This window comes from Felis catus, chromosome A2 (assembly GCF_018350175.1).
Source record: "Felis catus isolate Fca126 chromosome A2, F.catus_Fca126_mat1.0, whole genome shotgun sequence".
In the NCBI taxonomy this organism is placed as follows: domain Eukaryota; kingdom Metazoa; phylum Chordata; class Mammalia; order Carnivora; family Felidae; genus Felis; species Felis catus.
The window spans coordinates 135978118-135991299 of record NC_058369.1 but is presented as its reverse complement, the minus strand read 5'-3'; the positions used below and the strand labels follow the sequence as shown (position 1 = coordinate 135991299).

The 13182-nt window shown below is 43.6% G+C and overlaps 1 protein-coding gene across 7 annotated transcripts in view; it reads left to right on the top strand.

Moving 5' to 3' along the window:
* Nucleotides 1-13182, top strand: part of CTTNBP2 (cortactin binding protein 2) — a 172832-nt gene that overhangs the window by 139540 nt on the left and 20110 nt on the right. For all 7 annotated transcript variants that reach the window (XM_045041278.1, XM_045041286.1, XM_023240808.2 and 4 more), the window contains 2 exon segments: nt 4916-5002; nt 5078-5177. In XM_045041278.1, the coding sequence (XP_044897213.1) occupies nt 4916-5002; nt 5078-5177 (187 nt within the window).

The window sequence follows — 13182 nt, the reverse complement described above, 5'->3', positions numbered from 1 at the left end:
CCTCTGGTGAACTCCATTCCGCAGAAAAACAGCCTGGAGGGCAGGAGAAAACAATCAATGGACGGATGGGCCTTTGTTGAGGTCATTGTTTCCATTTAATCCAGAATTCATTTGCGTCACAAAGCACTAATTGACATGTGATAAGAGCTTCCTGAATAAGCTGTGAAGACACAAGAATAAAGGGGATTGGTACCAATTGTGATAAAGGCCAGTGTCCCTTTACTAATAAGCAAAAATACTCCACTGTCAACACACACTTAGGGGTAATTCTGGGGACTCTAATTCACCTTTAAGAAGTTTGATTTTTCTCGAAGAGGAGAGAGATATCCTATCGAAACAGTTAAAATGTTTACCTTCCTCCCCCCACTATCTTGTCTGCCTGCCTGTCTACTTATCTATCTGTAGAGCCCTCTGCTGGAGGCATGAAGCATGTGTATTGATAATACCTCAGATCCTGCTGTTGGGAGAAATGTCATTTTTAGCTAGAGCAGATAAATGTGTTTTCTTGGCATAGCTTCACATGTTTGCAGTACAGCAACAGGCTCCTGGTAATTTTGTGTTGTTCAGATCTGAAATGGTAACCAGCACATCCTTTAATGAGATAGAACAAATACCATTAACAAAAAAATTGGTAATATCTGAAATGAGGAAAAACCTACGGAATGTATGCACAGAATGTATGAATGAGGGGCGCCTGGATGGCTCAGTTGGGTAAGTGGCTGACTTCAGCTCAGGTCATGATATCAGAGTTCCTAATTCCAAGCCCCCAAGTCAGGCTTTGCACTGACACTGCAGAGCCTGCCTGGAATTCTCTCTCCCCCTGTCTCTCTGCTCCTCCCCTACTTGTGCTCTGTCTCTCAAAATAATATCTAATAAAGTTTAAACAAACAAAAGAGTGTATGAATGATCTGGAAGTCTGTACATTTGTTTTTGCATTTATTTATTTCTATTTTACCTTATTCCAGAAAGCATATTAGACTGTGTGAAGACAGAATGCTTGCTGCTAGTGAATGGCCTTTTCAATGAAAATTTTAAATAGAATATTTCCTGTCTGTATTTTATAAGAACCTACAATCCGAGAACAAATGAGTTGTTGAAATTGAAGACAGCGTATCTATGAAATCGGGTTTCTTGCTGTTACGTGATTTCGAAATCAATCTTAAGACAGTGTAGGCAGTTTGACAGATGGCTGTAATGAATAGAGCGCTCTTGTTTTCAGAAGTGAGACAAGATTAAATAGCAATCCTTGTTGAAAATCTCAGGGGTAGAATACTCAGTAAATCTTGAAAATCTGTATCCTGTTTCACTGGTATGAAACAATCCATTCCTTGTGAAAGAAGTTCTACCCGAGAAGTAGCATGGCAGTTTGGGATTGATTAATTTGGAGAGTGCAAGACTTCGGGTTTAAAATTGGACCTGTCTCGTGGTACCCAACACAATTTCCCAATAAAGTGCTTATGAAAAGTGATAAAACTTCACAAAAACAGAGGAAAATAGAACTGAGGTCTCCCTTGGGCAAGAATCTGGAAGAATTTTCCCGTACCTTTAGGGATAAGAGAGTGTTAAACCCACTGATTTGAAGCCTACCTGAAATGAGGTAGGAAAACACTTCATTATTTCCTATGACCATCTTACTAATGATTCAAAAAAGCAAACTTGATACCAGTTAGGAAATTGGGTGTATGTCCTTACCATAGTCTCTGCTTTTGGTAGTGCCATCCTCCTCCACCTCCTATCAAGATGCGTCCTTCCACATCCATTCAGAGATTAAAGCTAGAAATACCTGAGCAGGAAGTTGGTGGGCGGGCGTTGGTGAGGCTGCTTTATCTGGGGAGCATATTATATAAGCACCCTCAGCAGGATGGATGTTGGAGTGTTCTGCTTCCTTTAGTTCACACATTTGTCTGCCCTGGTGGACAGCCCAGGCCCAGCCCACTGCAGCTATTGCCGGATCCCAAAGCCACAAGCAGAGGCAGCCGCCCACCGTCCAGCGGATGACCTAAGATGGGAGTCAGCTGAACAATTAAGTCGAAAGCAAGTGAAGCCAGTGATGGTCCACACATCCTGCTTTACTGCAGATTCTTCCTGTGGTTTCACAGAACGAAAAAAAGTACTAATAACAAGTTAACATTTTACCTGGGGAAGAACCCTGCAGAACAGAACAGAGTTATTCTGAGAACTCAAAATGACACACCTTAGAAATTATGAGAAAAAATGAAAAATTGAGAAGATTATCATTCTCTGGAGAGTAAAAGATCGACTGAAAGCAGGGCAAGAAAGCCAGGGTAGAGAGAAGGCTAAGATTAAAAGCAAAAGTGTTGGCAAGGACCTGGGTGAGGTAAGGAACTCTGAGAGCAACTAAAAGTGCAGTAGCATCATTAAACTTGTACCTGAGACAGTTCAGAGTGGGAGGGAGACGGTGAACATTCTTTTCAGTGTCATGAAGACTAACTTGAAGAGCTCTCCCCAAAGGAGAAGCAAAAGACAAGAGTTAGGATACTGATGAGCTAGGGGGACAGATGCACTTGCAGAGGACAGAGAGGGAACTTAAGCACTATTAGTTTTCCTTCCAAATAAAAGAGAATTAGAAGAGGAGAAATTACCAGAAACATAATGGAAGAGAAATCTTCTAAGCCAAAAATAGGTCTCTGTATATTGGAAGAACTTACCGTGTTCCATGTAAGATGGGTGGAAAAGAGGTCACAACCAGACAAATCTGGGTAACTTTTTGAAATTTTAAGTACATCCCACTTCCCCATCTCTTAGGTACAAATGAGAACAGATTATTCTTTAACAATAATTCCTTAATAAGTATCCATACCCTCACTGTCTAGAAGCAGAATCTCATTTGAATTTTCTAGGATATTCTCTTATGTCTCTGGGGGAGTCCCCATCCCAGTCTTGGTCCTTGCTGGCCCTTCTACTATTGTTCGTGTCACAGACCCCCAGCACCATAGAGAACAGCCCTGGCCAGTTACGGCTGTGTTCATGCTGTGGCTTCCAGATGCTGGTGTTCCTTGGGCAACTGTAGCCATTGTCCTGTTTCTCTCAAGTATATCATTCTCCCTGATGCTGCCCTAGCCCCAGTGTGCATCTAGCTGCTTCCTTTTTTATTGAAGGCTTAACAATAGAGGAATAATATTTGGATTCAGAGAAAATCACTGGTGGCTACCAAACATGTTGTCTTTCAGAGCCTAAAACCCAGTCCCTAGTCCCTCATTAGTGGTCCCCTTAAAGGACCACATTCCTTTTTAAGCTCATGGTCTGACACCCAGTGGTCAAGCCCCGTTTTCCTCCACTTTCCAAGAGTTACTCCAAGCATGGTTTGGTCTCTTTGGAGGCCAAAAGCGCAAATCCTAAAGGCCCCAGGCAAGGAAGGAGTCCTTCTTCCTTCCATGCTAACAGCTTTCCCTCAAGCCTTCCTTTCATACCCCCAAGTCTGCCTCTTTCTTGTAGTGATGGACCAGTGGCATATTTTGTTTTACCAGGCCTACCCTAGCCACCCTCAAAGATATGGCCTTCCCTGTGTCTTTAAAAGGACAAACTTATCAGAGCACAATAAGGCAACCATGAACAGACCGTTTCAGGTTTAACATTTCTCCAAGTCTGGGTGACTCAGTCTTGACACATGAGCTACATCAACCATATTCATTAGGTTTGCCACTTCACCTATACAGATCCTTTTCTGTGAGATCTTTCCAAGAAGAAAGCTGCTCCCAAATGGAGACTAGGGGAGTGAGAGCTCAGTCCTAGGGGCGACCGAGGTGGAAGGGATGACTCCTCTCCACATCTCACTCCAGACGGCACTGCCCTTGTCCCGTGTAAATGGCCACTGGCTTTCCATCCCAGTGTGTGCTACATGTTCTCAGGCAAGGTATCCTCACATGTAAGGAAAAAGGTTTAAAAAAACCCTATAGGCATCCAGGCAGGAGATTTTCTCTTTTACAGAGTAAAAGTGGTCAATCTCTACCCAGGTTTCTTTGAAACACCTGAGTTCCAGAGTGGAAAAATCTAGATCAGGAGTTGATCTAATAATCTTAGAGTCATGAAGATGTCATTTATGTAAGATGCCAGCACAAAGATAGTCTCCTGACAGCCGTAAAAAGATTATACTTCTACATCCCTCTTAAAAAATACACAAATATGCATACACATATCAACTATGCAAAGAAACATAACTTAGAGTGGTTGCTTTTCAGTGCTCGCACTATCAGTGGTTTGTAGTCTGCTGCTTTATGTTTCTTTGTATTTTCCAGAATTTCCTTAGTGGAATTCATTGCTGTTTTACATACCCCTAAAAAGTAAAAGAAGCACTGGGAAAATTCAAACTAAGGAGCATGTGTAAGAGATAATAATGAAACATTACAAAACATTTGCAAGGGACAAAATACACTAGGCACTGTGTTCCTAGCTTACCTACTGAACCTCATTGTAGAAATTACAGGGAAGAGGGGAGCCGGGGTGGCTCAGCCCGTTAAGCATCCGGCTTCGGCTCAGGTTATGATCTCGCAGTTCGTGAGTTTGAGCCCCACGTCAGGCTCTTTGATGACAGCTCAGAGCCTGGAGCCTGCTTCAGATTCTGTGTCTCCCTCTTTCTGTGCCCCTTCTCTGCTCACACTCTGTCTCTCTCTCTCAAAAATACATAAACATTAAACAAAAATTATAGGGAAGAAAGAGTATGCTTTTTAATAAAGTGTCAGCTCTTTTACCCAGTGTAGTAAATAAATACTAAATTTGCCAGTATCTCACATTAAAGTGAAAGACTTCGAGTGCCCAGTGCATACAGTTAATCCTGAAAATAATATTTTTAATATTTTCAAAAGCTGAGGACAATCAGAAAATTTCCTGCTTGGGTACCACTTTTTTTTTTCCTCTTAGCATTTTCACTGAAGATTTCTTCTTGGTTTGTTAATAGGTCGAGCAGTACCATAATGTCATCTTCCACGGCCCCGAAGGAAGTTTGCAAGACTACATAGCACATCAGCTTGCACTCTGCATGAAGGTAAGTACCCATTACACCTATCCCCCCCCCCCTTTTCCTTGAAAGCAGGAACTAATTGCCCGTTTCTTATCACAGCACAGACAAATGGCTGCAGGATTCACCTGTGAAATAGTGAGAGCCGAAGTGGATGCTGGTTTCTCCAAGGAACAGCTAATAGACCTGTTCATCAATAGTGGTAAGACCCTTCCAGCAGACTGAGTTGTGGTAACCGAAGGGCATGATCTTCAGTGATGCTGTTAAAAGGAAATAAGCTTTCTTTCTTGGGGGTAAATTTAAGTTGACTTCTCGATTATCCAACAGCTATGGGATGAAAAGGAACACTTGCAAAAGAATTTATTTTTGTGCATCTGGCATTGCATTGATTGCTTATCCCACATTTTCTCTCCCCCCCCCCCATCTTTTGTTTGTAAATCATTATCCGTTGTGAGCATTCTATGTAACTGGCACCAGAGGTATACTAAGGGAGGAGGTGTTGGAAGCCGTCCATCCTAGCAGGACTAAGTATTGTGCCACTGATGCTGTTTAGAATTGTATGGTGATGATAAAAAGTAGATAGATTTTTAGTATTATTCATAAGTTCTCTACAACCAAAGCACCCGTATTGAAGCACCTGAGGTAAACTGCTTTCTCCACCTAACCCTCGGCATGTCATTGACTGGCATTTTGCTAAACATATTACACACGGTAACTAATTCATTTAGTCTCTACAACAGCCCTGTGCCAGTAAGTAACTTATCTGTTTCAAACATGAAGAAACTGGCACGGAAGAGGTTTGGTATCTTGCCACAGGTACAGAGTGGCAGAACCAGGATTAAACACGTTTATTAATATAACTTTTTCATGAACTTTCTGTCTCAGGCTCCAGAGTTTAACACACAAAGCTTGATCACAGGTGGCGTTAGCATACCCTGCAGAGCACAGCATGGCTAGCAACTCTGACATGGAACTGAAATGGACCAGACTCCAGTCTTCAAAGGCTCAAAGCCACAGAGACCCCTGGGGACAGGGTGCAGGGACTTGGTGGGGGTGGGGTGGGGGGGAGGGGAGACAGTTGCAAGATCAGTGGTGGATGAGTTGAAATGCAAATTCAAATCTTTTAAGTGTGTCTGTCTCACCTTTGGAGCCGTGATCAAGGACTAGGTCAACCTTAGGAAGAAGGAAATAACAGCAGCTTTTAAGTCAAGAAATAAAGTTAAGAGGCAGGTTTGGGGAAGAACTGAGATCCCACAGACCTAGAAGCACATTTTAAGGACAGGAAAATCCCACTAGAATCTGAATGTTACTATAGCGCATGAGGTCAGTCTTTGATCAGAAACTAGTGAAAATTGGCTGCAGAAAGCTGTTTTCTCTGCTGCTGTTACTAATAATCACTAGCTTTTATTAAGCAATGACTCTGGTCGGCCCTATTCTAAATACCCTGATTTAAAAACATGAAAACATTTGAAACAGGAGGTTTGAGTACCTTGCCCGAACAAGCCACAGCTAGGACACAGCCAAGCAGGACTGAAGCTGTTACTGAGCCTGCCCTTAATCACTGCCAGCCACTGCTCCTTACAAACTCTTCTGTGCCAAAATTTCTATTTCCCCCACTTAGTCCTATAACAAAAGCCCACTACATTTTTTCCAATTTTCAGTCTTGTTTCATCTCAAAGTAAGAAGCTAAAATATTTTGTTCTCACTCTGTCAGGGCAGATAGCAAGTACAGACTGAATTCTCTCTGCTCTAAGCTTAGAGCTTAAAAAAAAAGTGGAGAGCAGTGAATCGGGTCATAAAGGATGGCAGAGGTGACGAGCACACCATTTCTAAACCTATGTGCGTGGGGCAGCATCTCAGGACCTCCTCTTCCTAATTCCCGGTCTCTCGGCCCCTCCCACTTGAAATCCGGTCTTGGCTTGACAACCTGAATGTCCACAGGTGCCAAGAGGCCACGTTCAAGGGTGAAGCATGCTGGCTGGGGCTGCAGGGGGCGGGGAAGCATGTCTCCATCTACAGGAGGGCAGCGGCTCTCAGCTGCAGCAGCTAGTTGCTTTCTGCAGTGCAGATCCAGTGTCGTGTGGTCTTGTGACTCTTAAGAGATCCATTTTTAGTGAAAATGTAGGATTTTCTTCTTTCAATGTTGTCAGTTATTTCAATTTTCAAAGCAACATGAGGGTCGTGTGGAACTCCCAGGTCCTCTCATTCATAGACTCCTCATCCTTGTCCCAGGTCACGTCCTGCCAGGGGGGTCCTGGCATAACTTTTCATCCATCCCTTTGGCACCATCCCACCGTTTGCCCCCTTTTCCTGTATTTCCTCTACTTTCCTCTAAGTGGCTGCTCTGTCTATAGCTTCTCCTCCTCGAACTTCCTTCACAGGCAGTCATACCTTTGGTTAAGCGGTCTTTGTCCCTGCCCCGCACAGCCCTCCAGCGCCCACTGAACTAAGGTAATGGCATTCAAGGCCTTCCATTCGTAGACATTGATTCACCTGACTGGCTTATCTGACCCTTCTTTTTTGTTTTTTAAATTGAGATATAATCGGGGCGCCTGGGTGGCGCAGTCGGTTAAGCGTCCGACTTCAGCCAGGTCACGATCTTGCGGTCCGTGAGTTCGAGCCCCGCGTCAGGCTCTGGGCTGATGGCTCAGAGGCTGGAGCCTGTTTCCGATTCTGTGTCTCCCTCTCTCTCTGCCCCTCCCCCGTTCATGCTCTGTCTCTCTCTGTCCCAAAAATAAATAAACGTTGAAAAAAAATTTTAATTGATATATAATCGAGATATATAGCATTGTGTAAGTTTAAGGTGTTGACTTGATACATTTAGATGTTGGGAAATAATTACTGTAACGTTAGCTATACCTCTGTTACCTCACATAATTACAATTTTTTTGTGTGTGGTAAGAGGACTTTCTTAGTAACTTTCAAGTATGTGATACAATATTGTTAATTATAGTCACCATGCAATACATTAGATCTCCAGAAGTACTCATTTTCTAACTGAAATTTTATATCCTTTGATCTCTAGTTTCCTCACCCTCACCCCAAGCCCTTGCCAACCACCATTTTACTCTGCATAAGTTTGGCTTTTTTAGATTCCCCATGTAAGTGATATCATACAGTACTTGTCTTTCTCTAACTCTGTTAGCATAATACCCTCAAGGCCCACCATGTTGTTCAAAACGGCAAGATTTTCTTTCTCATTGGGTAATATTCCACCGTATGGATATACCACATTTTCTTTATCTGTTCATCTCTTGGCACTTAGGTTCTTTTTATATCTTGGCTATTGTGAATAATGATGCAATGAACACGAGGGTGCAGATAACTCTCCGAGATCCTGATTTCATTTCCTCTGGGTATATATACCCAGAAGTGGGATTGCTGGACAGCGTGGTATTTTGCATTTTTTGAGGCACCTCCATGGTGTTTAACATAATGGCTGCACCAGTTTACATCCCCACTACCAGTGCTCCAGAGGTTCCCTTTCCTCCACATTCTTGCCAAAACTTGTTATCTACTGTCTTTCTGATGACATCCATTTTGACTGGTGTGAGGTGATGTCTCATCGTGGTTTGGTTTTGCATTTCCCTAATCGTTAGTGATCTAATACATCTTTTCATGGACTTGTGGGCCATTTGTATGTCTCTTTTAGAATATCTGACCCTTTTAAAATAGCGTCAGTGCTCCAAGAATATGCTGTTTCTTTTTTTACAAAGTGTCCTTTGCTTTTCTACTCTCCGTGTCTTAGTTCATGCTGCAGCTTTCATCTGAATGATAAACACACAACCCCCCGCCCCCGCCCAAAACGCACACTGTGACTACCACATTGCGGGTGCTATGCACACTATTATTGTGCAGTACTGATGAAAACAGACATGACTTTTGCCCTTCCAGAAACCGTAGACAAAGCCCCTATTAAAATGCTCTAAGGACACTTCAAATGAAAGCTTCTCTGATCCCTCCAGATACTTCTCCCTCTAATGAACATCATTAGATTTGGTTTATACCTGTGTCCCACCTAACTGTAGGTCAAGGCATTGAGGGGTATTATTTGAACTCTTGCCGTGGTCCATTCACGCATATTGTGAAGGCTAGTACTATACCCAGTTCTTCTATTTCACCTTGTACACTGATGGCTAACGAATACTTGCTGATGAGTGGGTGAATCTGATAGAGGAAATAGCATGGGCAAAGACCAAGGGAATGCTAGTCATATGTCATCTTCAGGTACCAGCAAGTGCAAGCTGCTTACAGTAGATTTAGAAAGAGTTAGGTGAAAGAGTGCAGAAGTTGATAATGGAGCAGGTGATGATAGGGCATAAAGATAGAGTGAACTGGAGTTTCAAAATGAAGTTTTTGGACAGCTGACTGAGGCAAAAAAAAAATCCCCATTTTAGCTATCCGTTTGTGTAGGAAATGGTGTATCATCTTTAAATAGGACAGGAGTTTATTCTTTATGTGGCTTAGCAATTTGTAATTATCAACTATCTTTTTAATAACAAAGACACAAATACAGGTTCATCTGCTAAGACCTTGAATGCAGTTGTCCAAGTTAAGCACCGGAGCATTATCATACATGCCTCCGTGCCCAGTCAGCTGAATCTGGTTCTGTGTCTCATCTCCACTTCCCGCTCTCTTCCCTCCACCTGTCATTTCTTGCTTAAGGGACTGTGGGGGCCCATCACTAACCCTTCTTATTTCTGCTGGTCACTCCCTCACAAACCTCTGCAGCTCCCAGAGGGTTCACTCCACAGGCCAAGCTACTCTTGTCATCGCCCTGCTGTTAGACCCCACCGACTGCAGGGTAAACACTGCCCTTCTCTGAATGTGTGTCAAAAACATTGGGGTGTGGCCTCTGATCTTCCTTGCTGCTGTCCACCTTTATCTCCTAAGAACTCGGTCCACTCTGCCCCTCGTTTTCTCCCCAGGAACCACTGCTGTTGACTGGTGACCAATGGAGAGGTCACAGAGAAAGTGCACTTTAAGTAGAGTGGATGGGGAAACGTTTGGGGCTTTTGAGCGGGGCAAGGGAATCTAACTGGAGCCAAAGGGAAGGAGCGTTGGCTGGGTGTGGTGTCACCTCTTTTGTAGTGCAGAAAGCACGTAACGGGGAATGTCCTTTTGGTCAAGAGGTGATGGGAAAAGGCAGAAAGTAGAGAAGGCAGAGGTCTGGATGAGGGAAGAAGGGGTTCCTAGGCTGTTCAGCTGCAGCTTTTAGAATACTGAGGGGTTAGGAATTATCTGTCAGTTATTCTTTCTTTTTCACCAAGAAATTAAACTGATCAAATTATGACTGCAAGTAAGGGCTATACTGATTTGCAAAGAATATGTTTATTCCTGTCGTTTAACCTTATCTTCTCTACAGGAAGAGATTTAAACTACTTGGATGAGGCTGGGCCAGCACGTTGAACTTTAATCTTCCATTATACACAGCACATATATTACCTCATTTGCTCCTCTACAACCGCAGGAGCAAGCCAGCAAAGAGAGTCACAGAGAATGAATAAAAGAAATGTATGAGCAAAAGATACAAGAAGGAAGAGTAGCAAACGTATGTTAAATAATTGGCTTTAAGAAGCTAAAACTTATATGGAGATTAAAATGGTTCCCATGAACAGAAGAAGGTAGAACAGAAGAACACATTTTAAAAAAAGACCTCACACAGTTGCCACCAATGGTTATATTGTGTTTATTTTAAAATAACCTCTTCCTTTTCATATTTCCTTTCATGGGAGACAGTCATGGCACATAGCTCTGTTATTTGGTAAAAAGGGTGTGAATGCGTATTCGAATTGGGTCATTTTGCCACAGTGTAAGGTATGTAGTTAGATCAGTAAGACAGATACAACTTCCTGGCACATAAGATTTTAAAAAGTAAGAAAAAAATGTTTTCAACGCTAGACTGGTGTTTTAAAGTAACACTTAGAATTCTTGAGAGAACTTTCCTTTTCAGAAGTAATGAAAATAGAATTACCATAGTCCTAGTGGGAGAATATGGTCATTGGAGTCCACATAACTGAGTTTACGTCCTTGGACGCTGTGTTACTTGAGGCTCTTTGAAGGTTTGCCCCTTGCTTCTCATCTGGACTCAGAGCATCACCCCTGCAGAGCCTTCTCTTAAGTGGACTGTGAAAGATGGGCTGTTCTCCATCCCGAGGGGGAGATTATGGACTTGTGGTCACTTGAGATGCACCTTAGAGCTTGGATTTAACTATAAATGTGATAGGTTAATTGTTTTTAAGCCAACAAGTATTGCTCTAGAACTAACTCTCCAGAACTTTTAATGCAAGGGCATGCAAACCTGGACTTAGCCCTGAGCCCTGTGGCCATGGGGGGTGTCTGATTGAGATGCCAACCTGCAGGAGAGGATTAGGGCTGACACAGCCTGTAAAGTTGGAAGGAAAAAAGGACAAAAGGAATAGATTCATTTCAGAAATAGAACTTTGAAGTAGCATAAGGCAAGGGAATCTGAATGGCTGGCTTTCCGGCAACAGGTTAAAAGAAATCTCCAGCTATAATATGGGGTGGGTGGCTTCCTTTCATCTCTGTAGACCCTGATCAGAGGCTGGTTAATCCTTCAAACTGGAAACTTCCTGCCCCTGGGGTTGGTTAATAATTAGGCCCGAAACTCTGTCAAATGACCTGAAATAGACACGTACTATTCCGCAAATAAAATTTACCTTTGGACCAACTTATTTAAGGATGTTGAGCTTAAGTAGTTAGAGAAGTAGGTGTTACTGAAAAAATGAGGTAATGAGACTGGCAGTGTTGAAGACAGAGCTTTCCACCAAAGAAACCCAGTCTATTTGACCCTTGGTCAGTACCTCACAGGACACCAGGATAAACAAAGATGAAGTGCAACCCAGCTGAACTGCTGTGAACAGCAGCCTACCCCCTTTTTGTCTAGGGCACAAGCTGTCCATTTAATGTGCGATTAATTGACGAGCAATACAGCCCTCGCTTGTGGACCCAAGAGAATGTTAAGCCTCTCTCCAAAGACCTCCAGCACTCCCATAAACTCATTCGCTTTTTTCTCCAGCCTGAATTCTCCCTGGTTGCTCTCATGCTTGTGTCCCACCACCTGCTAGACATCTCTGAAAGGATGCCTAACTCATCAGATATGTCAGACCTGAAACATCACCCCCACCCACACCCCAAGTACGCTCTTGACTCATGTGCTGTCTGCCTCCATGATCTGTGCAACCTCTTCTCTGCTGGGACTTCAGCGGGGTCCTGCCCTTCTCTCAAGACAGTCAGCCCCTGGGTCTTACTGACTCCATCTCAAACACCGTTTTGTTCAGTGCCTCGGCCCTGAACAAATGCTCAGTCCAATGCCCTGGTTGAGGCTCCCATTACTTCATCAATCAGAGCCTGTGTGTTTTTCTGTTTCTTTCCTCTCCAGGTGTTCTTTGCACCGGAGTGAGATTTCAAAGCACAAATCAAGTCCTGTTTATCCCCCTCCTTAGACACTTCCATGGCTTCCCAGAGCTGGTGGCTTCTCCCTCCCAACACGACATTCTAGGTCTTCCACTTGTCATTTGTGGCCGGGTTCTGAGGCTTCATATCATCAAGTCTCACCCCAGGCCGCACACAAAATACTGATGGCCCAGCCCAGACCATGTGAGTCAGAACATCTGTGGATGGGTTCCAGGGGATGTTTCCCTGCAGCCCAGTCTGCCACACTGCTGCTGTCCACAGCTGTGGCTACTTGATCCCATTCCATAGATGTGACTCCACCCCCAGTCCCAGCCCATCATGGTAGGAGGTACGTATCAGCCTCGAGTTCACCATGATGCCCTCTTGCAGCTGTTCTCACCTCGACTTGATGCCTTAGTCCCTTCTAGGACTGAGTCCTGCCCTGCTTCCTTCTGTGCCAGTATCATTTCTTACAACTAGTAAGCTTACCCGTCTCCTAAGCTATTAAGATGCTATTCCTTGTAATAGTTGCATTTTCAAGTGCCACATCCCCCGGTTAGAATCAGTCACCTCTGGTATGCCATAGCACTTAGCAAGAGAGATACAGCAGTGGGGGCAGTGGGGGCAGTGGATGAGCATCTGTTAAAATGCAGGTGCATGTTGCTACAGATAGATTTTGACTGGATGCCAGCTTCAGAGCCACTGGAGGTAGCTGTACATTCAGTATAGATCAAGGAAAAGCTGGAGGTCTTCAGTCCTTGGTGGAAAGGAGGTAAACCTACCATTCAACT